At 47.1% G+C, this 25,760-nt stretch overlaps 1 protein-coding gene across 2 annotated transcripts in view; it reads left to right on the top strand.

Annotated features, from left to right (window-relative positions):
* Nucleotides 1–25,760, top strand: part of COG6 (component of oligomeric golgi complex 6) — a 54,114-nt gene that overhangs the window by 9,774 nt on the left and 18,580 nt on the right. For both annotated transcript variants that reach the window (XM_048499663.1, XM_048499654.1), the window contains exons 4-10: nucleotides 8,212–8,270; nucleotides 9,275–9,386; nucleotides 18,166–18,248; nucleotides 18,451–18,521; nucleotides 21,381–21,474; nucleotides 24,071–24,199; nucleotides 24,304–24,395. In XM_048499663.1, the coding sequence (XP_048355620.1) occupies nucleotides 8,212–8,270; nucleotides 9,275–9,386; nucleotides 18,166–18,248; nucleotides 18,451–18,521; nucleotides 21,381–21,474; nucleotides 24,071–24,199; nucleotides 24,304–24,395 (640 nt within the window). The remainder of the gene's footprint in view (nucleotides 1–8,211; nucleotides 8,271–9,274; nucleotides 9,387–18,165; nucleotides 18,249–18,450; nucleotides 18,522–21,380; nucleotides 21,475–24,070; nucleotides 24,200–24,303; nucleotides 24,396–25,760) is intronic.

The following is a 25,760-nucleotide window of genomic DNA, read 5'->3' as shown; positions in this document are numbered from 1 at the left end:
GTAAACCCTCCTAGGGTTGTGATTCACCCGTTGGAAGAGTTGCATGGTTGCTTCAAAGCAAAGCCACCGACTACCACCGAGCTTACTCCTGAGTAACCACGCCTCTGAGCCAACCGTTTTTTCCAAACTAAAACCTCAGTATTCAGGTTAAATTACCATGTTGGCACTTTGCGATAAATAAGTGGGCTTTGGGTTGCAATTTGGGCACTCGGTCTTGAAAAGGTGCGCTATTACTGGTATATGATATTACTGGAAATAAGCTTAGAATATTCCCTGTAGCTGCTCTGTTGGAATACATAAGCAAAGAGATTAAGAACATGAAAATTTACAGTGCAGTCAAAGACTTTCCTGGGAGTAAGCCTCATTGAATGTAAGATTTGGGGTAGGCCTGTTTAGGATTACTTTCTTAGTTAACGATGGATTATAATGTACATTCTAGTTGCAGTGGTTTGGACTCAGTTTGGGTACGGCAGTCCATGCAGGTACAACAGTGCTATATAAAGTTTGGCATCTAATTCTAATGAATAACTTATATTTTTGGGAAGGTGAATGTTAATTCCATTGAACGTTTTTAGCACATTACTGCTTTAATAGAATATTGGATGGATGGAAAAGGACAATGGCTAGGGGAAATGTAAAAGTTGCATTTCCGTCTTTAATGTGATAATATGGTTTCTTCTGTCTCTGTCATTTAAGTTCTATAATTTGGCTTCCTTTGAGCTTCATGTTTTTTGCCTCCCCTGCGTTCCTCGCCCTCTTTTTGGCAAGGTCTTTCACTCCCCTCATCATACTACAATATGAGGCAGCTGTTTCCTACTGTGCTTTCTGCTTCTCGCCTCCTGCTCTCCGCGACTGTTCATGGCAGCCGGGCATCCACCTTTGAGGTACTATCCCAGAAATCTGCGATAACAACGGGGGTGTCGGTGGCAGAGACCCCCCAACCTCCCCTTTTGGTTCCTAGGAACTCAGGGGAGGGGTGCAGCAGAAACGGGGAACAAGAGCCTCATGGTCGGTAGAACTGGGAGGGGCTGGAGACGGATTCTGCGACTACAACAGGGTGTCGGTGGCAGAGGCACCTCCATCAAACCCAGCCCCAGAGCCCTCCTTGGGAGGAGCGTGGTTGAACCGGGGCCATCAGAACTGGGAGCCCCGCAAGGCGTGGTGCATGGAGTTGCAGACGGGCAGCTACCGGTGGGACGACTGGAGCTGGTGACGAGAGGCTCCGGAGTGGGATCAGAGGAAATCGACCCCGGTGCTGCAGAGGCGACGATCTTGCTGGTGAGGTCCATCAGGCCCGGCTGTGAGGGCGGGGCCCTCAAGAGACACTTCAGTGACCCGGATGAAGGCGAGCACTGCAAGCTGTATAGACGACCACTTAAACATCAGAGGTTGGCTGTGGAACATACAGCCAGTGGAAACTTTACAATTTTGCAATTTTACAATTCCAGCACCATTGCTACCTTCTGGCCTTTTTTTAAAAATCAGTTAATTAGGATTTTGTGATTCTTGGGCAAGGAATTGGCACCTTTGAGATCAGGGGAGGAGTGGCCAGTGGCAGTGGTCCTCCAACCTTTGCACTACTTGCCCATTACCGCTATCGTCTTTATCCCCTTCCACTTCTTGATCCCATATGCTCTCTGGACTTACAGATCAATACAGGAATCTTCCCTAGGTGGGGGGTGTTTCAGCCCTAGGGTTTGAATTTTCCTGCAGCTTAACTAAATAGCGATTGCAATCTTGTGACTATTAGTGACCTACGGAGGGCTTAAGGGCATAGAAGCTGCCCCGCGCCTAATTCTACATCGCGGCCAAGAGTGACAGCACTTAGTTAATTTTGCCTCCCTGTGAAGCCTGGACATTGCTATCGTCCTAAATGCTGGTATAACTGACATCTCCGCTCTGATTTTATTGTGTAGCCATTGTAAATTTATAAGTAGATAGTTAGCTTTAGACTTGGGGAGTTGGTTGTTAGAAACTTATTTGATGCTGACTGTAATCTTTGTTAATATTTAATTAGGATTATTGTAGGCTGCTAGTCAGATAGGTTATTTTAGTGGCGGTCCGAGCCCACATAGTGGGGAGCCCTCGCCGGGATGTTAGGTGAGATAAGGGACGGCAGGGGAAGGGGGTGCCACCTATGGGTCTAGGGATCCCAGTTGTTGATGGGACGGGGCAGATATGACAGTAGACGGTGGCCACATCAGAGAAGATGGGCGAGATGCAGATATGCTCTCGGCCTCGCCTCTTCTGACTCTCCGGGATCCTATCCCGAGGAACGTGGGTGAGTAGGATCAGGGTTACTCTGCTTCGGGTCACTGAATTGTTGATAAATGCCAGGTCCATAAATAATAAGACCGCTGTTCTCCCGAGAATATCTCAAGACCTAAGCAGATGGACCTGGCTTGCATTACCGTAAACCTGGAGTACGGTGAAGGGGAGACCGTGGCCTTAGGCGCAGGTCTCCCCACCGGAGTTTCAAGCGATGCCTCCACCAGTCACTTCGCAACACAGGGCCGGGGGGGTGGAGTGGCAATGTTCATCCGGTTGGATACTATCCCCTTCAGGGCTGTCCCAGTCCCAGAGATTGTAGGTCTGGAATGTGTCGGCCTGGAGTGGTTGGCTCGAGAGGTTGGCTGTCCTCCCTGGTGTACCCGGGTTTCGCCCTAAGCGCGACCGGGGACCAGCCTGCTGCGATTGCTGGAGGTGGTGGCTGATCTGGGCGTTTAGCGGTTCCCTGGTGACTTGGCCATTGTCTTGGGTGACTTCGCTAACGCCCATGTCGACTTACCGGCTCGGGTAATGGGTAGCGCTGTACGTGACCTAGTGTTATCCATGGCGGTCGCTGGGCCTCTCCTTGGTAAACTCTGGCCCCACTCATGAGGCCGGGCACACACTAGACCTAGTCTTTGGGTCGGGAATTGATATGGTCATATCACTCTTATTGATAGAGTGCCATGGTCTGGACCATTTATGCCCTCAAGGTCCGGATGGATATGCCGCGACATCTCCTGTTCAGGGCGATTTCGGCGGATTTATGCCTCGCCCGCTGAGACTTATGGATCCTATTGGATTCCTGGAATGCTCTGCGGGACCCTGAACTCTACTGGCACCCTCGATGAGCAAGTGGAAGACTGGAATACCCGCCTTTCCGATGCCATCGAGGTTATTGCTCCCCGGCGCCCTCTGCGCTCAAGGCTCAAAGCCCCAAGCAGTCTTTGGTACACTGAGGAGCTAATACGCCATGGCTTGAAACGGGAGCTCAGACGGCTAGAGTGGGAGTGTGGAGGAAATCTCGCGGACGGGCTGGGCTGCGCTAACATCTTATAGGGACGCTTATGAAGGCCTATGAGATGGTGGACGGCGAGGCTAAGAGGACTTTCTTCTCCTCCTCTCTCAAGATCTGCTAGCTCGCCCTGCACAATTATTTCGCATCATTCAGTCACTCACCTCATTTAATCTGAGGGTGGCTCTACAAATCAACAGTTGGCTATTAGCTGTGAGGCATTTATGAGCTTTTTTGCGGAGAAAGTCGCGTCGCTCCGCCAGGACCTTCCTTCCACCTTAGAGACAATAAATGAACTGGAGGCTCCCTTGCCGCCTTTCTCTGGCGCTTTGTTTGACCCAGTTTTCCTTGCCTCTTCTGAAGCCGCTTGCTCGACAGGGTCCTGGCTGCTGTTAGACCTACTACCTGTCCTCTGGATCCGATTGCCCTCCCTGGCTTATTAAAGCATGCCGGGTGGAGCTACCGTAACCCCACCTGTTGAATATCATCAATAGCTCCCTTGAGCAAGGAGTTTTTTCCGGGTGGGGTTGAAGGGAGGCAGTGGTCCGCCCACTCTTAAAAGATCATCGTTAGATCCTGGAGATCTGGCTACAATTACTCGCCGCCTGCCTCGAATCTTCGCTTCTGGGAAGGTAATTGAGAGAGTGGTGTTGGAGCAGCTTCAAGGGCTTTCTGGAGGACACATCGGCCTTCAATCCCCTTTCCAGTCCGCTTCCGTGCTGGGCATGGGACGGAGACTGTTCTCGCCGCCGCCACAGATATCGCCCGTGATGCAACTTGACCCGAGGCGGATCGGCGCTGCTGGTGTTGTTAGATCTTTACCGCCAGCGCTTGATGTGGTTGACCACGCACCTTTGGACCCACCTGCCTGGCCGCTTCTGGGGGGTGCGGGCACTGTCCTTCAGTGGATTGCCTCGTTTCTCCGGGACCCGGGGTCAGCAAGTGTGGTGTGGGGACCAAGCTTCCCGGAGGTGCCCACTTCATTGTGGTGTGCCTCAGGGGGCACTCGTTGTCCCCGGCCATTATTTAACATCTATATGCTGAATTCCCTTGCTCAGTTGGTACCGAGCTTTGGGCTGACTCTGTCATCAGTAACGCTGGATGACACTCCAGCTCATTCTGTTGATGGAGAGGGGAACGGGTCATCGCAGCTCTGGGCGGGCTCTCCAGCATTGTTTGGAGGCGTGTTGCTGGTTGGTTGAAGCAGAGCAGATTAAAACTGAACCCGTCAAAGACGGAGATCCCCTCTGGCTGGGGCGGGAAGGAGGGGGTGGGGATCTCCAGACGCCCGACTACGGGAGGGGGCTACATTGGCACCGGCCTCCCTCCGTTCAGTAGCCTGGGGGTCCACCTGGATTCGCCTCTTTCAATGGAGACCCCGAGGTGGCCCATGCTTAACCCGGGTTGCGTTCCATCTGGCGCTTCTTAAAGCCCGCGGCTGGCCCCTTCCTCTCATCATCCGGACCTGGCCACCGCGTGATCCACGCTAACGGTCACCTCCAGACTGGATTATTGCAACTTCGCTCTACGCAGGCCTTCCCTTGCGTCTGATCTCGGAAATTCAAAATTGGTCCAGAATGCGGCGGCACGCTTTGCTCACAGGAGGTGCCGCCAGAGACCATATCTCGGCCTGTGCTGTGTCACCAAATTGTTTCACTCCATTGAATTCTGAATCAAGCTTTTCAAGGTGTTGGTTTTGACCTTCAAGGCTCTTATGCCTGGGACCCTCGTACTCCACGTGGACCGCCTTGCCCCATATGTTCTGCAAATAGGCCTCTGGCGCTTCAAAGCAGAGGCAAATTTACTGGTGATCCCTTGGCCCCTCAATGATAAAGGGTTGGTTCTTTCACCCTGGCCAGAGCCTTTACAGCTCTGGCCCCCCCTGCCTGGTGGGAACGCCTTTTCCTCCAGCTACTGCTGGCCCCAAGTGGATTCTAATGAATTTCATGAGGGCCTGCAAGACGGAGCTGTTCCACCGGGCCTTTGGGGAGCCCGGCCGCTGATGCCCCCCCCCCCACTTTCTAAAAAATCTGTGGACCCTGCTGCCTCTCTCCCTCTCTCTTTCCTCCCCCCCTCTTTTCTTAGGGGACTACAAGTAGGGACGTTTCATCGGTACCTTTTGATAGATGCTGCATTTTAATGGGGTCGACATTTTAACTTATAGAGCCATACTTAATAACTATTTAAAAATTTTGATTTTATTTGTGCTCTATCTATTTGTTTGTTCGCCGCCCTGAGCCCTTCGGGGGAGGGCGGTTTATAAATATAAATAATAATAATAATAATAATAATAATAATAATAATAATAATAATAATAATAATAATTTTTATGTGGGCTACAATGCTATAGATGTAGTAGAATGTGGGAAATGTATATGCATTTATGATTCTCCATACATAGTGGCTAAGGATGAATCCTGCCTGAAATTTCCATGAATGGAAGGATTTCCTTCCACAAAAATTCAGCTTCTCCCATACAGTGGGAAGGCACATCCCAAAATACTACTCCTGATAGGGTGCAATTTTGCTGCAGGAGGTGGGAAATTGAGAATTAGCCTCTTCCCCTTTTGCACATGTCTGTCCTTAAATAAAACTTGTGTTCCAGTGGTCGTTTTACAAGACTATTTAAAAATTAGCAAAAGAAGAGCATTTATTATGGGAATGCTAACAGCTCGGGGGGGAAAACTGTAACAAACCTGTATATTGCACAGATGGGAAAACAGGATATTATTGACTGATCCCACAGAATGTAGGCATGGAATCTTATGATAATAGTTTGGCAACATTTGTGAAGTTCTAGAACAGTGTTTCCCAACCTTTTCGAGGTCAGGGTACCCTTGACCTCACTCTTCATATCTCACGGTACCCCTGCCACCACCCTCCTCCTTCCTCTCCCATTGCCCCTGCTTGCCACACCCCCCCCCCACCTTCCCCTCCCAGGGTGAAGGGTAGCACTGGGGGTGGTGGCTGCTGCTGATCTTGTGGCAGGCCCTGCCCCATGGGCCAGCTCCATGTCCTTGCTGGCGCCGGTGGGAGACACCACAAACATGGGGGGGGGGGCGCGGGGCGCGGTAGTGTTGCCGTGGTACCCCTGGGACATGCTCATGGCACCCTGGTTGAGAATGGTACCCTGGTTGAGAATGGTACCCTGGTACCCTGGTTGAGAATGGCTGTTCTAGAACAAGAAATTAGAGTAGATGACAGGTTTCAGACTATGTTTCCCTCCAGTATTGTGCTTTTTTAAGGTATATAATTTTGATTCTGGTGGTAGTGGTGGTTTATGTAAATTATAAAGCATGATGACGAGACAGAGGTTTGGGGAAAGGGAATGGGTCTGAGGGAAGGAGGGGTAAAATGTAGCAGTGGGGAAACAAAGGGAAGGTTAGGTAAAAGGAAAGCTGGCTAAAGAGAGGAAAAATAGGTATGTTTTAGTTTTTTTTAACTAGGCAGCAAAGGTCTGAGAAGTTGTGGGCAGAGTATGCTTAGTGAACCAGCCTCCAGATGGGACCTGGTGATTTCCCGGAATTACAGCTCATCTTCAGATTACAGAAATCAGTTCTTCTCAAAGAGGGTGGATAGGGAAAATGGAGCCCGGGGCAAAATCTGAGGTTTCTGCCCCCCACCCCATGGGCTCCATAGTTACTGGGGTAGGGAGAGAGAGATCGAGCCATTTGCTGATCTCACGGAGGAGTGCCCAGATCTAATGCTGGGCAGGCTGGAAGGGGCCGAGTCGGCATGCTGGCACGGGCTCCGGCTCTGTAGGGTTGGCTTCTCGTAGGGCCTGGCCCACGAGCGCCCTCGCCCTGCCTTGCAACCCCCATGATGTGTGCATGGAGATTTTCAGGTTGTTGCTGCCCGGGCTGCGTCGGGCTTGATTGGTACCTTCACATGGTAGGAGGGGCAATTCTCTAAGCGCTTCCGCATTATGACTCAGAAGGTTTATACCGGAACATGTGACCCCACATGTCCCTCTGGCAGGTACGCCCCTGACTCTATGGCATTGTACCTCACTGAGGTCCCTGTCATTCCCACATTCTACCACCAGTTCTCCAAAAGTTTTCCCAATCTGGATCTGGTAACCCTACTCCCATTCCCGCTAGTCCCTTGTTGGTCAGGGGGGACATGGCAGCCCTAGGTATGCTCAAAGAGGAATGGGGAAACATTGCAAGGTTTAGGCATGGGAGGGGGTGTACCCAGAGGTGGGATCCAGCAGGTTCTCACAGGTTCCTGAGAGTAGGTTACTAATTATTTGTGTGTGCCGAGAGGGGGTTACTAATTGGTGATTTTGCCATGTGATTTTTGCCTTAGTTACACCCCTCCTCTCAGCAGTAGCGCGCCGAACTTGAAGCAGTCCAGCAGGAGGTGCACCGGCGTGCATGGCAGCCTGTGCCTGCGTTCATTCGTTTCCTGCCCAAGGACTGGTGCAGCGGCTGCAGCCTTGCCACAGCCCTGCCCAGAAATGCCCCGCCCACGGAATGCCTGGCCACACCCCTGTCGTGCCCCGCCCCGCCCCATTAGCGCTACGCCACAGTTTGAATCCCACCACCATGGGAACCTGTTACTAAAATTTTTGGATCCCACCACTGGGTGTACCGTATGATGAGTTAGTGTGATGGGGAACCTTGGAAGGCAGAAAGATTAAGGGAGAAGGGAGTGGCTAGATGATGGGGAAGGGAACAAGGAGAGACGGCAGAGCTTGAAAGACACATTGTATGGTAATTCACTCTGAACCATCCAGACTTCAGTTGGATTCTGTATTTCTGCTGGGCAAGGAAAAGAAATGCTTAATTACTTCTAAAATAGAACAGCTTTCTTCTGTCTCACCATGTTTAAATAGCATCTAATTACATTGAAATTAAAACCGTATAAACCATACCTTGAGGCGGTCCAAGTGCTTTCGTTCTAATTAATCAGATTCCGTATTCCAGGCAGCCAAGGAACAAACCCAGGACTTAATAGTCAAGACAACGAAGCTTCAAGCAGAGAGGTATGTATTTATTTGTGCTCGTATTTAATATAAAATGGGAAGGGTCCCATGGGCTTTGCTCATCTGGTCTAATTCACTTGACAGTTGTTTGTTCAGCTTTTCCTCATATATGATGATATGTAGGACTGGGTGGTAAGACAACATGCTGGCATGGCTCTGCCAGAGTGCTTCAACCAATGGTAAAAATTGGTAAATGTGCTAAGCTCAAAGAGTAAGAATCAAGTGGCCCAAGCAGAGATAAAATAGAAGGAGGAGGAGAATTTGGGTTTATATCCCCCCTTTTCATCGATTTTTTCAGTGAAAATTTTGTCTCAGTTTTCATTGATTTGCAGTAAGGTGTAGGGGTTTGTGGAGAAAAATCACCCCGGACAAAGCTGTTGCAGGCCATGTCTGCAACTTGTTTAATGACAATGTCTTGCCCCATTTCAGACAAATCTTAAAGAGGCGTCAGAAACAGACCTCTTTGGACAGCTTTCTGGTGCGGCATTGGTCCACTGGCTCTGAAGCTGGTCCTAGTGTTATTGTTTGTTACTGTTTTCAGCATAAAACACTATGTCTATTCACCAAAAATGTGTTTTTGGTATGTTTTTTGGAGTGCCTAGAACGGATTAATTGGATTTACATTGATTCCTATGGAAAAGTTTGCCTCGGTTTTCATTGGTTTCAGTTTTCATTGATTCTTTTCGGATGGATCACCAACGAAAACCGAGGTTCCACTGTAATGGTATTTGCGAATTCTAATTCCTGTACACAGATATTGATAAAATGACCGGTTATGCAACACGTTCAGCAGTTTTGGCAGATACAATTAGCTACTTTCTGCACTGGCCTGCAGTGACTTTCATGGGTCATTTAAATGACCATCAGGAGACAATTTTTAAAAAAATATCTATATACATTCAGTTTATTAACTGGGCTGCCAAGTACATGTTGAGATAGCTTGTGAACTCAGAACCACAATGAACCAATGAGCATAAAGCTTGCTGCCAACCTTCTTCTTGCAGCCAGAGATTAGAATTGAAAGCACAAGTGGCAGATGCGTTCATAGCAGAGTTCCAGCTTTCTCCAGAAGAGATGAGTATCCTCCGAAGTGCAAGGGATGGACCTGTTACAGAAGTAAGTATTTTAAACTGCATTGCAAAAAAAACTGCATTACAATAATTACCGTACTCTTCTGACTGACTCTTATTGTAAACCAATGATACACAAATTAATTGTGCAGTATAAGTTAACAAGACCAAAATAATATAAGCAAAACATAAACATACTGCAGCTACCCTGTTTCCCTGAATATAAGACATCCCCTGAAAATAAGACGTAGTAGAGGTTTTGCTGAAGTGCGAAATATAAGGCATCCCCCGAAAGTAAGACATAGCAAAGTTTTTGTTTGGAAGCATGCCTGACGAACAGAACACAGAAAAATAAGACATCCCCTGAAAATAAGACATAGCGCATCTTTGGGAGCAAAAATTAATATAAGACACTGTCTTATTTTCCGGTAAACATGGTACAATCTGATGCTATATAAAAATTTAATACAGTGTGATGCCTTGAGCAAGGAATACAATACTAGAAAAGTACAACCTAGAGAAGTGGTGGCGAACCTATGGCACTCCAGATGTTCATGGACTACAATTGTTCATGGACTACAATTGGCCAGATGTTCATGGACTACAATTGGCCATGCTGGCAGGGGCTGATGGGAATTGTAGTCCATGAACATCTGGAGTGCCATAGGTTCGCCACCACGGACCTAGAGTAACCATGTGCAGAACAACAGTGTACAGCAACCATATGCAGTGAAACAGTTAGTAATCCAACCAGTACAACAATGAAATGGCCAATAGAAATATTCAAGTAGTGACCTCTCAAATCAATACAAAAGGGTGGGCTTTCTGGATAATAGTTCCTGTTCATAAGGAAATAAAAACCCTGTTGCTGCCATAGCTTTGTAGGGAAGGAAGGTGATTACAGTAGCACTGGAGGTGGGGTGGAGAACTATTTTTAATTGTTTGACAAGGGATGGGTCGCTCCCAAGTGAACTTCTGCCCGTTCCTCATCCTTTTAACATACTACTAGATAATTTTAACTGGAGATTCCAGGAATAGAGCCCGGGATCTTCTGCACTCAAAGCAGATGTTCCACCTCTGAGCCACTGATGTCATGATCATAAGAGACCACCATATTCACAGTAATAAAATGTGGGGACCGTTCCCGCCTTATTGCGTATCTTGAACGAATGCACATGTATCGTGACTGCTGTCAGGGGTTTTCTGTGTGAAATGAATTTAGAGTTCTGGAGAGGCTTATAGTCCGTACGATTCTATAGAATCATAGAATAGTTGCTGAAAGGGGAATGATAAAGATCTGTTTTGTCAGAATACTGATATGATTCATTCATTCATTCATTCATTCATTCATTCATTCATTCATTCATTCATTCATTCATTCATTCAGATTTATATACTGCCCTATCCCCTGAGGGCTCTGGGCGGTGTACAACACAAGATTTTTCCCACAAAATATAGCCAAAACCAAACCCAAAAAAACAGGTGGAGCAAATAAAAGAAGTGAATAAATTACAAATAAATAGCACAGGCTCCACGAACTATAGCTATAAAAACATAAGATCCATTAAAACAGCAATTAATACAATAAAACTGTGTCCAGCAAAACCCCCGTAATTTAAAACCCTCCCAAGGGGGAAGAACAGTGGGTCCCATTGATGTTGAGGGACCACTGATGTTGGAGAACAGGAGGGGGCACTTCCTCAGTGGCTGGTCTCTCCAAAGACCCGGTGGAACAACTTGGTCTCACAGGCCTTGCGAAATTCACCAAGATCTCGCAGGACCCGGACAGCTGGAGGAAGAGTGTTCCTCCAGGCCGGGGCGAGAGCTGTAAAGGCCCTAGCCCGCGTGGAGGCCAGCCGCATCATTGAGGGGCTGGGGACCACCAGCAAATTGGCCTCTGCCGAACTCAGAGGCTGAACAGGGACATATGGGGTAATCCGGTCCCCCATATGATTGTAAAAAAATATCAACTCCCCTCCTCTAATAGTAGCTGAAGATTCCATCCTGGTGTAGCATAACACCAGCCTCCTGCCAGTCACGATTTAAGAACATAGGAACAAGCCAGCTGGATCAGACCAAAGTCCATCTAGTCCAGCTCTCTGCTACTCGCAGTGGCCCACCAGGTGCCTTTGGGAGCTCACATGTAGGATGTGAACACAATGGCCTTCTGCGGCTGTTGCTCCCAATCACCTGGTCTGTTAAGGCATTTGCAATCTCAGATCAAGGAGGATCAAGATTGGTAGCCATAAATCGACTTCTCCTCCATAAATCTGTCCAAGCCCCTTTTAAAGCTATCCAGGTTAGTGGCCATCACCACCTCCTGTGGCAGCATATTCCAAACACCAATCACACGTTGCGTGAAGAAGTGTTTCCTTTTATTAGTTCTAATTATTCCCCCCAGCATTTTCTACTGTATGCCCCTGGTTCTAGTATTGCAGTGAGAAAGAGAGAAAAATTTCTCTCTGTCAACATTTTTCTACCCTAAGTATAATTGTATAGACTTCAATCATATCCCCCCTCAGCCGCCTCCTCTCCAAACTAAAAAGTCCCAAACGCTGCAGCCTCTCCTCATAGGGAAGGTGCTCCAGTCCCTCAATCATCCTTGTTGCCCTTCTCTGCACTTCTTTTTCTATCTCCTCCTCACATCCTTGTTGCCCTTTCTCTGCACTTCTTTTTTCTATCTCCTCAATATCCTTTTTTTGAGATGCGGCTACCATTGTGAACTGGACACAGTACTCCAAGTGCGGTCGCACTCCAACTGCTTTATATATGGGCATGACAATCTTTGCATAGAGTCATTGCCTTTTTTACAGCTACATGCATTGAGTTGACATTCCCATGGAACTATCAACTAAGACACACCTAACTCCCTTTCCTGGTCTACAGACTGATAGCACTGGACCCCTGTAGCTGCAGGTATGTGAAGTTTGGATTTTTTGCCCCTCATGTGCATCACTCTTACATTTTGCTACATTGAACTGCATTTGCCATTTCTGAGCCCACTACCCACTTTATCAAGGTCCCGCTTGAGCTCTTTCAATTCTTTGTGGTTCTCACCACCCTACATAATTTGGTATCATCTGCAAATCCCACAACACTTACCCACCCCTACTTCCAGGTCATTTATGAATAGGGTTAAAGAGCACTGGTCCCCAAACGGATCCCTGGGGACACCACCTCCGGTTGATCTCTCCATTGTGAGAACTTCCATTTATTAATCTACCTCCCTTTATTTCCTGTTTCTCAAACTAGTTTCAACCCATAGAGGACTTCCCTCTTATTCCCTTCATTGCTGAGTTTTCTCAACAGTCTCTGGTGAGGAACTTTGTCAAAAGCCTTTGGAAATCCAAGTAGACAATGTCCACCAGTTCACCCCTGTCCACATGCCTGTTTACACCCCTCAAAAGAACTCTAGTAAGTTTGTAAGACAGGATTTGCCTCTGCAAAAGCCATGCTGACTCTTTCTCAGCAGGTTTTGCTTTTCTACATGTTTTATAATTTTATCTTTAATGATAGATTCTACTAATTTGCCAGGAACAGATGTCAAACTGACTGGTCTGTAATTCCGGTCCCCCCTAGATCCTTTCTTCTAAAGATTGGTGACATTGGCCATCTTCCAGTCTTCAGGATAGAGCCTGATTTCAGGGATAAGTTGCCTATTAAAATGAGAAGATCAGCAATTTCATGCTTGAGCTCTTTAAGAACTCTTGGGTGAATGCAATCTGGGCCAGGGGATTTGGTAACATTTAGTTTATCAATGGCTGCCAGAATTTCTTCCTTGTCTACCACTACCTTCGCTAGTTCCTCGGATTCGCCTCCTAAGAAGCTTGGTTCAGGTGCAGGAATTTTCCTCACCTCCTCTTGGGTGAAGACAGATGCAAAGAATTCATTCAGCTTCTCTGAAATCTCCCTGCCATCTTTTAGCACACCCTTTGTTCCTTTGTCTTCTAGCTGCAATGAGCTCCTGGCACTCAAGGAACGTGTGTGTTCTCTTGAAGCCAAGGTGGCAGACCTGGAGAAGCTGAAAGAGGCAGAGAGGGTGACAGACGAGGCTTTCAGGGACCTAAATGCCGGGTCCCACTCCCAAGGTGACATCTCTTCAGATGTCATGGAGAATGAAGGTCTTGGGGACCTGAGGGTGCCAGTCTGAGGTGGGGAAGATGTCTCAGATGGGATCCCCTCTCCTTAACTGGTGATCAGATATCCTCTCAAGACTGAGGATACCCCTCAGGAGGTGGGGCCCTTGCAGTGGGTGATCTCGGATCATTAGAAAATGTAGAGAGCTAGGTTTGTGAGAGGCTATGGATGACCGTGACAGGACTTGGTCTGCCTGGTGCTGGCGGTTATGGATGTCATTGCCTAGATAGGCTTTAGACAGTGCTAGTGGAGTCAGCAGCCAGGGTCCACATTGGCAACCACCCATTGGGAAATGTGGCCGGAGGTTCTGAAGCCAAATTTAGCTGCTAGGAAACAGGGTTGAAGTCCAGGACCCCCAAGGTGGCATTCTCAGAAATGCTGCTACCCATTCCATCAGCAGGGCTTAGCTAGGCAAGCGGAGATACAGGGTCTCAATGTATGGATGAGAAGGTATGTAAGGCAGAGGGTTTCCAGATTTGTCAGAAACTGGGAAACCTTTTGGGACAAGGCAGGCCTGTACAAACGGGATGGGCTTCATCTTAACCAAAGAGGGTCCACATGCCAACATTAAAAAAAGGCAGAACAGCTTTAAACTGATCACTGGGGAAAGCCACAGGAGCCGAGGTGACTTCGGTCTGAATACAGTATCTATGGGGATGCAGACAGAGAGGGAGGTTTTCTAAATCAACCACATACAAGTTTAGGAACATAGCAATGCATGTGACAAGGGATAGTGTCACAAAAAAGACTTGAGGGTGCTACATAAAATCCCAGGTTAAGGGACAGAGACAGATACAGGGTGTCTCTATGCTAATAGTAAAAGCATTCGACCTAAAATGGGGGAGCTGGAGTACAGAGTTTTGAAGGAGGACTTTGATATAGTGGGCATTACAGAGACATGGTGGAATGAGGAGAACCAGTGGGATGCTGTTATACCAGGCTACAGGTCTCTATATAGGAAGGAGCAGGGACAGGGCGATTGGGGGGTGGAGCTGCTCCCTTACATCAAAGAGAGCATAGTACCATAAAATAGACAATGCAGGGGAGCTGGTTCCCCACAGAATCACTGTGATATCACACCAGGTGAAGGACAGTTTAATATTAGGAATATATTATCGTCCCCCTGACCAAAGTGCACAAGAGGATTCTGAGATGGAAAAAGAAATTAGAGAGGCCAACAAAAACAAAAATGTAGTGGTAATGGGTGATTTTAACTATCCCCATATAAACTGGAAAAATGCATGTTCAGGTCATAGTCAGGAGAGAGCATTCCTGGATATGCTAAATGACTGTGGCTTAGAGCAAGGCAAACCAGCCTTGAGGGAAACTAGCCTGCTTTCTCTCCTGTTTAGCAGTTTTCCCCCTTTATTGCCATTAAATATGATTTAAAGCAGGGGTCTTCAAACTATGGCCCTCCAGATGTTCATGGACTACAATTCCCCTCAGCCCCTGCCACTTGGCCATGCTGGCAGGGACTGATGGGAATTGTAGTCCATGAACACCTGGAGGGCCATAGTTTGAAGACCCCTAATTTAGAGCATACCAACCACAAGCCACGGTTCCTTCCTGAACCAGGCTGAAGTATCCTGTTGGAAGTCGGTTTGCAAATCATGGTCCTGAAGGAACTCAGTAAGTGTTTGCTATTGTTGGTGTCAGCACTCTTGACTCTAAACCGTAGTGATCACAAACTAGGAGAGTGAGAGGGAAGTTCCTTGGCTACTGATCTGCAAACTATTATTAGCAAGAGAGTTAATGTTGCATCTGTATGTCATCTGAGAGTGCAGAGGCGGAGTGCTTACGGGGACATGTGGGGGTCCCTGGGCGCACCCCAGCTGGTCATGTGGGGGGGGCAGAGAATCACCCCCACACCTTTCCCCTTGGCCCGCCCCACCAGGCTGCTCCTTTAACTAGCAGAGCCTCCACTGACCGAAGGAGCAGCCTGGCTGGGCCGTCACCGGGCAGCCCCCCGGCCCACGGCAGGCTCCCACCAGCAAAATAAGTGGGGGGCGGGGGCAGGGTGCCCAGAGCAGGTGTTGCCCCAGACATCATCCCCCCATGCCCCTGCCACTCAGTGTTACAAAAGGCAAATGTGGAGTTGTCCCTTGAATCGGGCTGATAATTCATCAAGCCTACCTCTGCTCATTCTGACCGGCAGCAGCTTCCAGGGGTCTTTCCCAGCCTTGTAAATTGGAATTATTTTAATGAGAGATGCCAGATTTTGATCCTGGGACCTTTCAAGAGCTCTCCTTTCAAACTCAGGAAACTTACAAGTGAATGCCTAGCCCCCCCATAGTGATGCAGATTATGTTGAAATTGGCGGCATCTGATATTGATTTCTACCAGTAGGGGGTAGAATACCAGAGAGTGGCCTTCAAGCATCCTGACAACGGATGATCCCATTATGTGTGTTTCAGCGGAGCTGCCGCGTTCTGAGGCTGCGGTACTCTGGAGCAAGGTGCATTGAGAACCATCCCTTCACTCTCTTTAAGCTCAGTCTTCCAAACACAGTCTTGGCCACGCAGGATCCCCCGGAGAGGAAGATGAATGGCCGACGTCAGAAGAGTTACCATGATTCATGGTTCTCTTCGTGTCCCTGCTGTGCCTGATATTAAATGTACTAGCAGTAAAGCTAGTGCAAAAAATACAAAGGGCTCCCGAAAGCCGTTGCTCCGGTTGCACCCCGTGCCAACACAAAGATAGCGGCAGGCAGAAGAGGCTGTAGGGAGGGTGTTCTGTAGGGAGTTCTTTTGTTCTGTAGGGAGGGTGATTTTTTTTAGTAACCTGAGGGGTTATTTGTGTGGATAAGCTCTACTACAAAGTGCTGCAAGTATTTTTTTTAATTGAGTAAGGAAAAGGCAGAAATTCCTACAGCTACTGCCAGTCTTTGATGGCCGCAAATTTCCCTCTCAGCGACCTGACAAGGCTTGCTACTCTGGTATTTTTTTTACAAATGTAATTATCTTTATTTCAGTTCTACATTGATGCATAAAATTAAAACATACCAACAATTACATGCTTTTAATTAGTTGCAACTTCCAGCTAGGTGTAGAAATCCTTACAAGAAGAAGAAGAAGAAGAAGAGTTTGGATTTATATCCCCCCTTTCTCTCCTGCAGGAGACTCAAAGGGGCTGACAATCTCCTTGCCCTTCCCCCCTCACAACAAACACCCTGTGAGGTGGGTGGGGCTGAGAGAGCTCCGAGAAGCTGTGACTAGCCCAAGGTCACCCAGCTGGCGTGTGTGTGAGTGCACAGGCTAATCTGAATTCCCCACATCAGCCTCCACAGCTCAGGCGACAGAGCTGGGAATCAAACCCGGTCCCTCCAGATTAGATACACGAGCTCTTAACCTCCTACGCCACTGCTGCTCCAATAATTCAATAATGTACTTTATAACTTTCACTTTATATTAATATCTTCTCTAATCCCTTAATGTATTCAAATAATTATCATAAACATTAATCCATATGATAACAATAACCTGCGTTATTTTAATTCACGTATGACATAACCTGAAAAACCAATACGATTAATACATACTGTACTATTTCTATTCCTTTTGTCTCAAAATCCAATATTCTTGTAAATTAATACATCGTTTGGAGAGGAAAGTGGAGGATAATCCCTGATGAACGCGACTGGCTTGCCACTCTGTGTGGGACAAGAGGCCCTCTTGCACATCCTCATGGACTGCAGGGTTCAGAGGGTGAGAAAGGTCCCGGAACTGGAGATGGGAGTGCAATTCCCTACTTCCCTCAAGCTCACATCTTCCTGCCTAGACTACAGCCTTTTGTACCAGACAGGAGATGGGGAAAAAAGCCACCTCAGGAAGGCACCCACCTCCCGATCATGCCCTCCGTGAGGTTAAGGATGTTGTTCTCTCTCCTTCCTTCCTTCCTTCCTTCCTTCCTTCCTTCCTTCCTTCCTTCCTTCCTTCCTTCCTTCCTTCCTTCCTTCCTTCCTTCCTTCCTTCCTTCCTTCCTTCCTTCCTTCCTTCCTTCCTTCCTTCCTTCCTTCCTTCCTTCCTTCCTTCCTTCCTTCCTTCCTTCCTTCCTTCCTTCCTTCCTTCCTTCCTTCCTTCCTTCCTCCCTCCCTCCCTCCCTCCCTCCCTCCCTCCCTCCCTCCCTCCCTTCCCTTCCCTTCCCTTCCCTTCCTTCCTTCTCCTCAGTCCTTACTTCCTGGCTGGCCTGGGCTCGACCCCACCGGATCCTTCCGTGGCCCTGCTCCCCATTACCTTTCCCTGCCTTCTTGGCTCATCCTCGTTGCTTGCCAGGTCTGCACCCCCCAGGTCTTTTTACGTTCTAAAATTTGCCTCATCGGGGCCTACCCCCTCCACTTGTGTGCCTGTTCAGTTGCTTAAAAAGTGAGTTGTCACCAATACGCCTTGCCTTTTGTATAGATGGAAGACAGAGTTTTTGTTTGCTTCTGTTGGATTTTATACAGTAATGTGGTATAATTACAGGTTGGGTGAGAAATGTGTGTCACCTTCTTGGAAGTTAATATCAGAAGTTTGTGTGAAGGGGATGCAATTGATTTTGTCTAAGTCAAGTTACCTATTTTTTTAAAGTGTTATACACGGTAGAACTGCTGCCAAAATGTGCTTGTTCTGTCTTGTGAAAATTGAGAGCGCTTCTGTGTAGACAGTTTGCCTTACCAACATTTTAAATCGTGCCATTTAATTTTCTTACAGAGTTTTTTCAAAGTGTTAGGAAGGGTGAAGCAAATTCACAATGATGTGAAGATCCTTCTGCGTACAAACCAGCAGAGAACAGGGTGAGTTCTTATAGAATTATTACAAAGAGATAGGCTTGCTTTTTCTATTCGATTAAAGAAGACGTAAACCTTCGTTTATGAGCTGTTGTCAAGGTCAGAGTAAGGCAGCGAGAAATATCCATGTGTATGAGAACATTTGCAAGACTTTTGATTATGTGAAGCACTTTTTTTGTGAAACATTTTACACGTTTTAAATTTTCAGCCTAGAAATTATGGAACAGATGGCTTTGCTCCAAGAGACATCTTATGAGCAGCTTTACCGATGGGCTCAAGGTACTGTTATGCAGTGGCTCAGCGCCAAGGGGGAGGGGGGTGCGTGACGCACTGGGCGCGTGCCAATGTGGGGGCGTTCCGGGGTGTGGGCGTGGCAGGGACACAGTTCCTCCTCACTCCAGCCCTGCTGTTATGCATATGCAATCAGTCTTTTTCTTTGCCAATTCAATCCCATTTTGCAGACTCTTTAGTTCAGCATGACAGCAGATTCGTCATCATCAACATTATGATAGAGAATTGGGGTGCAAATATGAGTCTCCCAGATCCTAGTTCAGCTGTGTCACGCAGGTATCCCCAACCTTTTTGAGTGTGCAGGCACCTGTGGAATACTGACACAGCATGGTAGGCGCAACTACAAAATAACTGCAACAAAACGGCTACTTCAGCGGCCCATGGGCACCACATTGGGGATCCCTGCTCTGACTACTACGCCGCACCGGCTCCTGATGCTTTCAGTCAGTCAGGCTTTTTTCTAGCAAATCCAGCTGCGTTGCTTAGGAGTATGTACAAACCCTGTTTTGGGTTCGCAGAGGCTTTTAAAATAGGATCAGTACTTTCTGGGAAACGGAGTCAGGGCATAAAACTCCTCACATTTTGATAATTTCGTGGTGTTTTTTGGATGGCGATTGTCCAGTGGTGCACAATTTAGAATTATGAAATGTCTGTCTGTCTGCCATCTGTGTGATTTGTACATCACCCTTTCCTTTCCGAGCTCAGGGCGGTTTCCAACTTTCTCAACATACAATATGGAATAATACAATAATATCATAACAAAAATAAAACAGTATAATTATAGCTTTAAAATTTTAAATTTAAGAGCTGTCACTTACTTGTTTCAGACTAAAAGACCCACCATAAACACCTACATCATTAGAAAAACAATATTTTTAATGTTTTGGATACTTAATTTGTAATAGGAAAGGCCATGACCTGGATAGCCCAGCAGAGGCGTAGCTGGGCCAGAGTGCGCCCGGTGCACACTCTGGCTCCCCCCCCCCCCCCAGGGTCTCCTGGGAAATGTAGTTCCCACCAGAACAGGAAGGCCTGTTCTTCAGCCTGCTCGGTTTTCTAAAGCAAGTGTGTGTGTGGGGGGTGTGTGTGCCGTGGGGGGGCACTGCGAGGGGGGTGGGGAAAGGGGAAGGGGCCGGGGGATTTTGCACCCTCCATTCTCTGGGAGTTTTGCCGCTGTATCCCAGGCTAGCCCAGTCTTGTCAGTCACTTGAAACTAAGCACGGTTGACCTAGTTATTATTTGGAAGGGAGACCCAAGGAAATCCAGGGTCGCTACACAAAGAGAGACAATGACAAACCACCTCTGTTTGTCTCTTGCCTATTGGATCACCTTAAGTCCCCTACAAATTTGACAGCACTTTCTACTACTAATAGGAGGCCCATCGGAGGCCTAACCCTAACCCATCGGAACTCCTTGGAACTGTGATCCTAAAACATCTTGGTTTGAAAATGATTAGGTATGAAAACCCTATAAAAAGAGTCTGTCAGCCCACCCTTCAAATAAGTGTGCCAGATTAGAAATAGGATTGGAACAGACTTTCTCAGTAATTTGCACGTTATGCTTTGCAGTCCATTTTCTGTTAATCCTGCCCTTGCAAACTACCCTCTGCGTTGGTTAACATTTGACAGAAGTCTGCGTTGGTTAACATTTGACAGAAGACTGCATCAGCATGGTGTAATGGTTAAGAGCAGGTGCACTCTAATTTGGAGAACCGGGTTTGAGTCCCCGCTCCCACTTGAGCTGTGGAGGGTTATCTGGTGAACTAGATTAGCATGTGCACTCCAACACGTGCCAGCTGGGTGACCTTGGACTAGTCACAGTTCTTCAGAACTCTCTCAGCCTCACCTACCTCACGAGGTGATTGTTGTGAGCTGGGAAGGGAAAGCAGATTGTAAGCCCCTTTGAGTCTCTTACAGGAGAGAAAGGGGGGATATAAATCCAACTCTTTTTCTTCATCGGGAACACCTGGATTCTGCTGGTTGGTTACTTGAAACAAGCACATCTGCATATTTAGGTTTGTTTTGCCTCATTCTGAGCCAGTGGTTTGAGTGTCAGACTAAGATGTGGGAGACTTAGATTTGAATCCCTGCTCTGCCGTGGAAGCTGAGTGACCTTGGGCCAGTCACATACTGAAGATCTACTTTATATTAGTCCCTGGATATCTAGCTGGGTCTCAGAACCCATGATACTGAAGGATTCTGACAAGGAAACATTTCTAAGTTTAAGAATGGGTTAATTCTACCTGCACAAACCCTTCCAACACTGACTACCAGTGGCGTCGCGCCAACGGGGCAGTGCAGTGCCCCGGGCGGAGGCGTGGCCAGAGTGTGGTGGGAATGTTGCGGGGCGGGGGAGGGCAGCAGGGGGCACAGGGCACGCGTGTGCCCCAGGCACCGTTTCCCCTTGCTCCGCCCCTGCCGACTACACAGTCACCTATTGTGAGGAAGCGGCCTCTTTCACTAATGTGTGTACTTCCTTAGAAGAAGAGTTTTTATACCCCACTTTTGCCTTCCCTTCCTCTCCCCACAACAGGAACCTCGTGAGGTAGGTGAGGCTGAGAGGCCTCTGAGAAAACTGTGATTAGCCCAAAGTCACCCAGCAGGCTTCATGTGGAAGAGCGGGGAAACAAACCTGGCTCACCAGATTAAAGTCCACCACTCATGTGTAGGAGCGGGGAGTCAAACCTGATTCTCCAGATTAACGTCCATCGCTCTTTAGGGAGCTCAGTGAGTTGCAGTGGGAGGGAGGAATTTCTTCTCTGCCCTTTCTGTTGCAGAAGTGACAGGTGGTTTTTGATGTTATTATTATTATTACTACTACTAGGATTATTATTTTGCTCTTTCATAGGTGAATGCAGGACTTTAACACAAGAATCATGTGACATTTCTCCAGTTTTGGCCCAAGCGATGGAAGCCCTACAAGACAGACCTGTTCTTTATAAGTATGTTTGTGTGTTAATACAGCAATCTTTTGTTTCCTTGTCAAAAATTAGGATGCCTGACTCTCTTGACTGGACTTTGTCAAGAGCTGCTAGCATGATAAGGGCTGTGTACACCACCACATGTTTTAATGGAGTGTGTAACAAACAGTTCCAAACATTATTAGAGACATAGAAGCATTGCCGGTCCATGTCTGTCTTATCACTTCTTGGTAACACCAAGAATAACACAACACTTGTCAAGAAAACTGTGTGTTTCTCTGCTTCCCATCAGCAGCTGTCAGCACCAGGGTGGTGAGCGATTCATATTTCAAGGTGTTAAATCACATGTCCTATCTAGCTGTTGCCACGTAAAGCGGAAAAAGAGTCCAAGGCCGTTTCCGCACAGCCAGAGAAGCAGCTTCCTACCTGCTTAAAGTCAGTGGAGCATTGAGACCGCTCTCACAGTCCTGTGCGGGCAGTCCCAACGATTCTGCTGCCCTCAGGGGCGTTGTGTGTTGCCCAGTGTGTTTGTGAGGCACTTATCTTTCCTTCCTGGGCAGCTCTGGATGGTTGGAAAGACATGCCCACGCTGCCCTCCGACACTGCTTTTGAAAAACCTTGCTCCCCGAGGTGTGTAAACAGCACCCCTGGGACGGTGTATTTACCATCCCTAGGGCGCTGTTTTTTTGGCCGTGTGGAAGCAGCCAGAGAACAGAGGTAGTCCTGATTTTTTTGGTGATGTTTTGTTATGTCCTGAGTAAGGGCTGTTACTCTTTTTCAGGTGAAGGTCAAAACTCCAAGGCTGCACTCTAAGGCTACAGACTGAGGCCCCTTCCGTACATGTAGAATAATGCACTTTCAATCCACTTTCACAATTGTTTGCAAGTGGATTTTGCTATTCCGCCCAGCTGCAAAGTGCATTGAAAGTGCATTATTTTGCATGTGCGGAAGGGGCCTCAGAGAAGTTTAAAGCCTTATACATTTCCTTTGTCCCAGATTGGGGGCATGATCAAGTTTCATTTTTTTGATATATATGCAGTTTTCTATGTTTGCTTTTTCTGCTTGGCTTCTACACTTTTCTATTCCTGTCTGCCAGGAAGTTAAGGAAAGTTTGCATCAGGCATGGCAAAAGAAAAAAGAATGGGGAAAAAAGGGAGGAGAAGATGGTGGAAAATAAAAAAAAATTGCCTTTAAAAGTTTGTATTTCCAACATATCTGTGAATAAAGAGCCAACCCCGGGGAAAGGCTTAGCGGTCCTTGAGAAGAAAACAAATTGCAAGAATACCAAATATTTTATCAACAATGTCTCCATGGGAAGAAAGCAAAAAATAGCACACAACTTTAATGTAGCAATTTTCTAAGTCACAGTGAGAAAAGGCTTACATAATTTTTCGTTGCTTTTGCAGTTAATGAGGACAGCTCACAGAGGTTGACAAAGGGTCATGGGAAAGTACATTCTTGTAATACTGGGTGGATTTACCCAGAGCTTCTAAATTTATTTTCATAATAAATAACTTTAATGAATCAGTGTATTGTCAAAGGCTTTCACGGCCAGATTCAACTAGTTATTGTGGGTTTTCCGGGCTGTGTGGCTGTGGTCTGGTAGATCTTGTTCTTGGTCACAGTGTAATACAGTCTTTTCTCTGTGATACACCTCTGAAGATGCCAGCCACAGATGCAGGCGAAATGTAATTTATTTATTTATTTTATATTTCTTTCTTAGATTTGATATACCGCCCCATCCCCTAAGGGCTCTGGGCGGTTAGGAACAAGATCTACCAGACCACGGCCACACAGCCCGGAAAACCCACCAGAACCAGTTTAATGAATCAATTTTCTAAGACACTGTGAGAAAAGGCTTACATAAAAATATTATGAAAGTAAAGTAAGAAGTCTCAGAAAAGCACCATGACACTCTACTTCTGATAACATGTAATGTTCTACTTTCTGGAGAGGGTGTTGACAGAACATTTGGTATTAGCAATCATAATCTTGCCCTGACTTGGATGGTCCAGGCTAGCCTGATGTCATTGGATCTCAGAAGCTAAGCAGGGTTGGTGCTGGTTATTACTTGAATGGGAGACCTCCAAGGGATACCTGCCTTTTTGTAAAGTTGTGCGTGCCATTTTCTTTCCTGTTACTGCCATGGGAAAGAAAATAGCAGGTGCAACTTTACAAAAAGGTAGGCCTCACTAATAGATATAAATAGGGAGGATATAAATGCTATTTTATCAAAATTCTACATCTCCCAGTGCAGATAATAATGGTTTTGATGGCAGCAGCGAATAAGATTTTAAAATGTTACCAGAGAATCAGAAAGGGAGGGGCAGGCATGCACTTCGGCCCTGCAGAGTAGTACAACACAGGAATTTGTGTTGGATTACTGCACATGTTTCCTGTCACCTTTATCCTGAAAGGGGTATAGATCTGATAGGAAGCTGGGGCGCGATTTCACACAATGATTACTTAGCCATTGAAAGCGTTTTGAGAGTCAGCTGATAAAACTGCACTATAATTCTATTTATGGAATTTACATTCCCCATAAAACAAAGTACCTTGATTACTGTGGCGACAATAACTGTGCGCATCACCTTGTTCTTATCACTTTTTGTTGCAGATATACCCTTGATGAGTTTGGAACAGCCAGACGAAGCGCCATGGTCCGGGGCTTTATAGATGCTCTCACAAGAGGTGGTCCAGGAGGTACACCCCGGCCTATCGAAATGCATTCCCATGATCCTTTGAGGTACAATGGTGACCTTGTATGTTGCAGTAAAATTGGGGAGGGGTGTTTCTGGCAATGTAGCAACCTTTTATGCAGCAGAGTATTTTTGTTTGTTGCTGTTTTAGGTATGTAGGAGATATATTGGCCTGGCTACATCAAGCTACTGCTTCTGAAAAAGAGCACCTGGAAGCCATGTTAAAATTTGTAACTGCGGAAGGTATGGCTGAAGTGGAAAGCAAAAAAAGTTTGACAAATGGAAGGCGGAGGGAGTTGTTCACACTCATAGAAATGTGTGGCCAAGGTTTTTAAGAGTGGGGAAGCTTTGGACATCTTTTTGAAAAAAATGCAGAGTAGTAATCTAACCACAGCAAAGACCAGCAGAATGGAGGCAAGGTGGGGGAGGAGCGGGGGGGGGGGGGCAGGAACAAAGGAATTAAGTAGAGAGGCTGGAGGTGAGAAGGGAAAACAGTCATTTTGTATTAAAGGAGAGGTCACACAGAGGAGGAAATAGGTGAAGATTATGGGCCCAGTTACAGGTGGAAATTCTTCTGGAAGAAGACTGCAAGATGTTGGACAGTGCAAGAGAAAGTCCTTGAGGAAGAAGAGAAGGGGATTGTGAGTCAGGAGGGAGGATCAATGAAGATACTCATCAGGGAAAAAAGCAGAGAGAGGGAGGAGGAGAGAGGCTGCTTACAATAGAGGAAACCTACTCCATCAGATCTTGCCAGGCCTGTGATCCTGATTGCCGTCCTAGGAGCAAAGGAGGGACTAGAGGTGCTCAGAGTACAAACCACAGTCACCTTGCTGGAGGAAAATAGGCCACAGCTATTGTGGAGCACAATCACAGGAGCATCGAGTCTGGATCCAATATCGGGTGACCGCCAATGACACAAACCCTCATCCCATCCTGCTTGCTGGAGGAAAATTAGATGGGATGGCAAGTCCTGAGTTCGACTCAGGCATGAGCCTCTGCATAGTTCCCTTGCCACCTGAGGGATCGAGCCAAGTGACAGCCCTGAACTGAGTATGTTGCTGAACAGCCTAATCCCCAAGACCCCATAGCAAGGAAAGCAGGCATGAAGGCTCAGTCTGCCTCCAAGATTGGATCCGGTAAAATGCTCCAACCATCCATGAAGAGCTGTGACAGGAGCATATAGTCCACCATGCTTTCTACCGGAAAATGACAAACCAGGGTGGGGAAGGGGGGAGCCAGTGCAGATTGAGGGGCCTGATCCCATATGGCAGCTTCATAAATCTTCTAGGAGAGGACATCAGTGAATTCTGCTGCTGACTGGCTTCTGTCTTGGATGCCACCGGCGTGGAGCCCGGTACAAACCCCCTTCCCTCCCATGGTCCCAAGCCCCTTGGTTGCAGGGCTAATGCTTCTACAAAGTATGTTTGTAAAGAATTATGTTTTCCTAATGTGAAGGATTGCATTTGTTGTTGAAGCAGTTAGGAGAAGCTTATGACTTTGTCAAACATAATATCAAAATTGTATTGTCGAAGGCTTTCACAGCCGGAATCACTGGGGTGCTGTGTGGTTTCCGGGCTGTATGGCCATGTTCTAGCAGCATTCTCTCCT

This window comes from Sphaerodactylus townsendi, linkage group LG01 (assembly GCF_021028975.2).
Source record: "Sphaerodactylus townsendi isolate TG3544 linkage group LG01, MPM_Stown_v2.3, whole genome shotgun sequence".
In the NCBI taxonomy this organism is placed as follows: Eukaryota; Metazoa; Chordata; class Lepidosauria; order Squamata; family Sphaerodactylidae; genus Sphaerodactylus; species Sphaerodactylus townsendi.
This window is presented reverse-complemented; position numbering and strand designations above follow the sequence as displayed.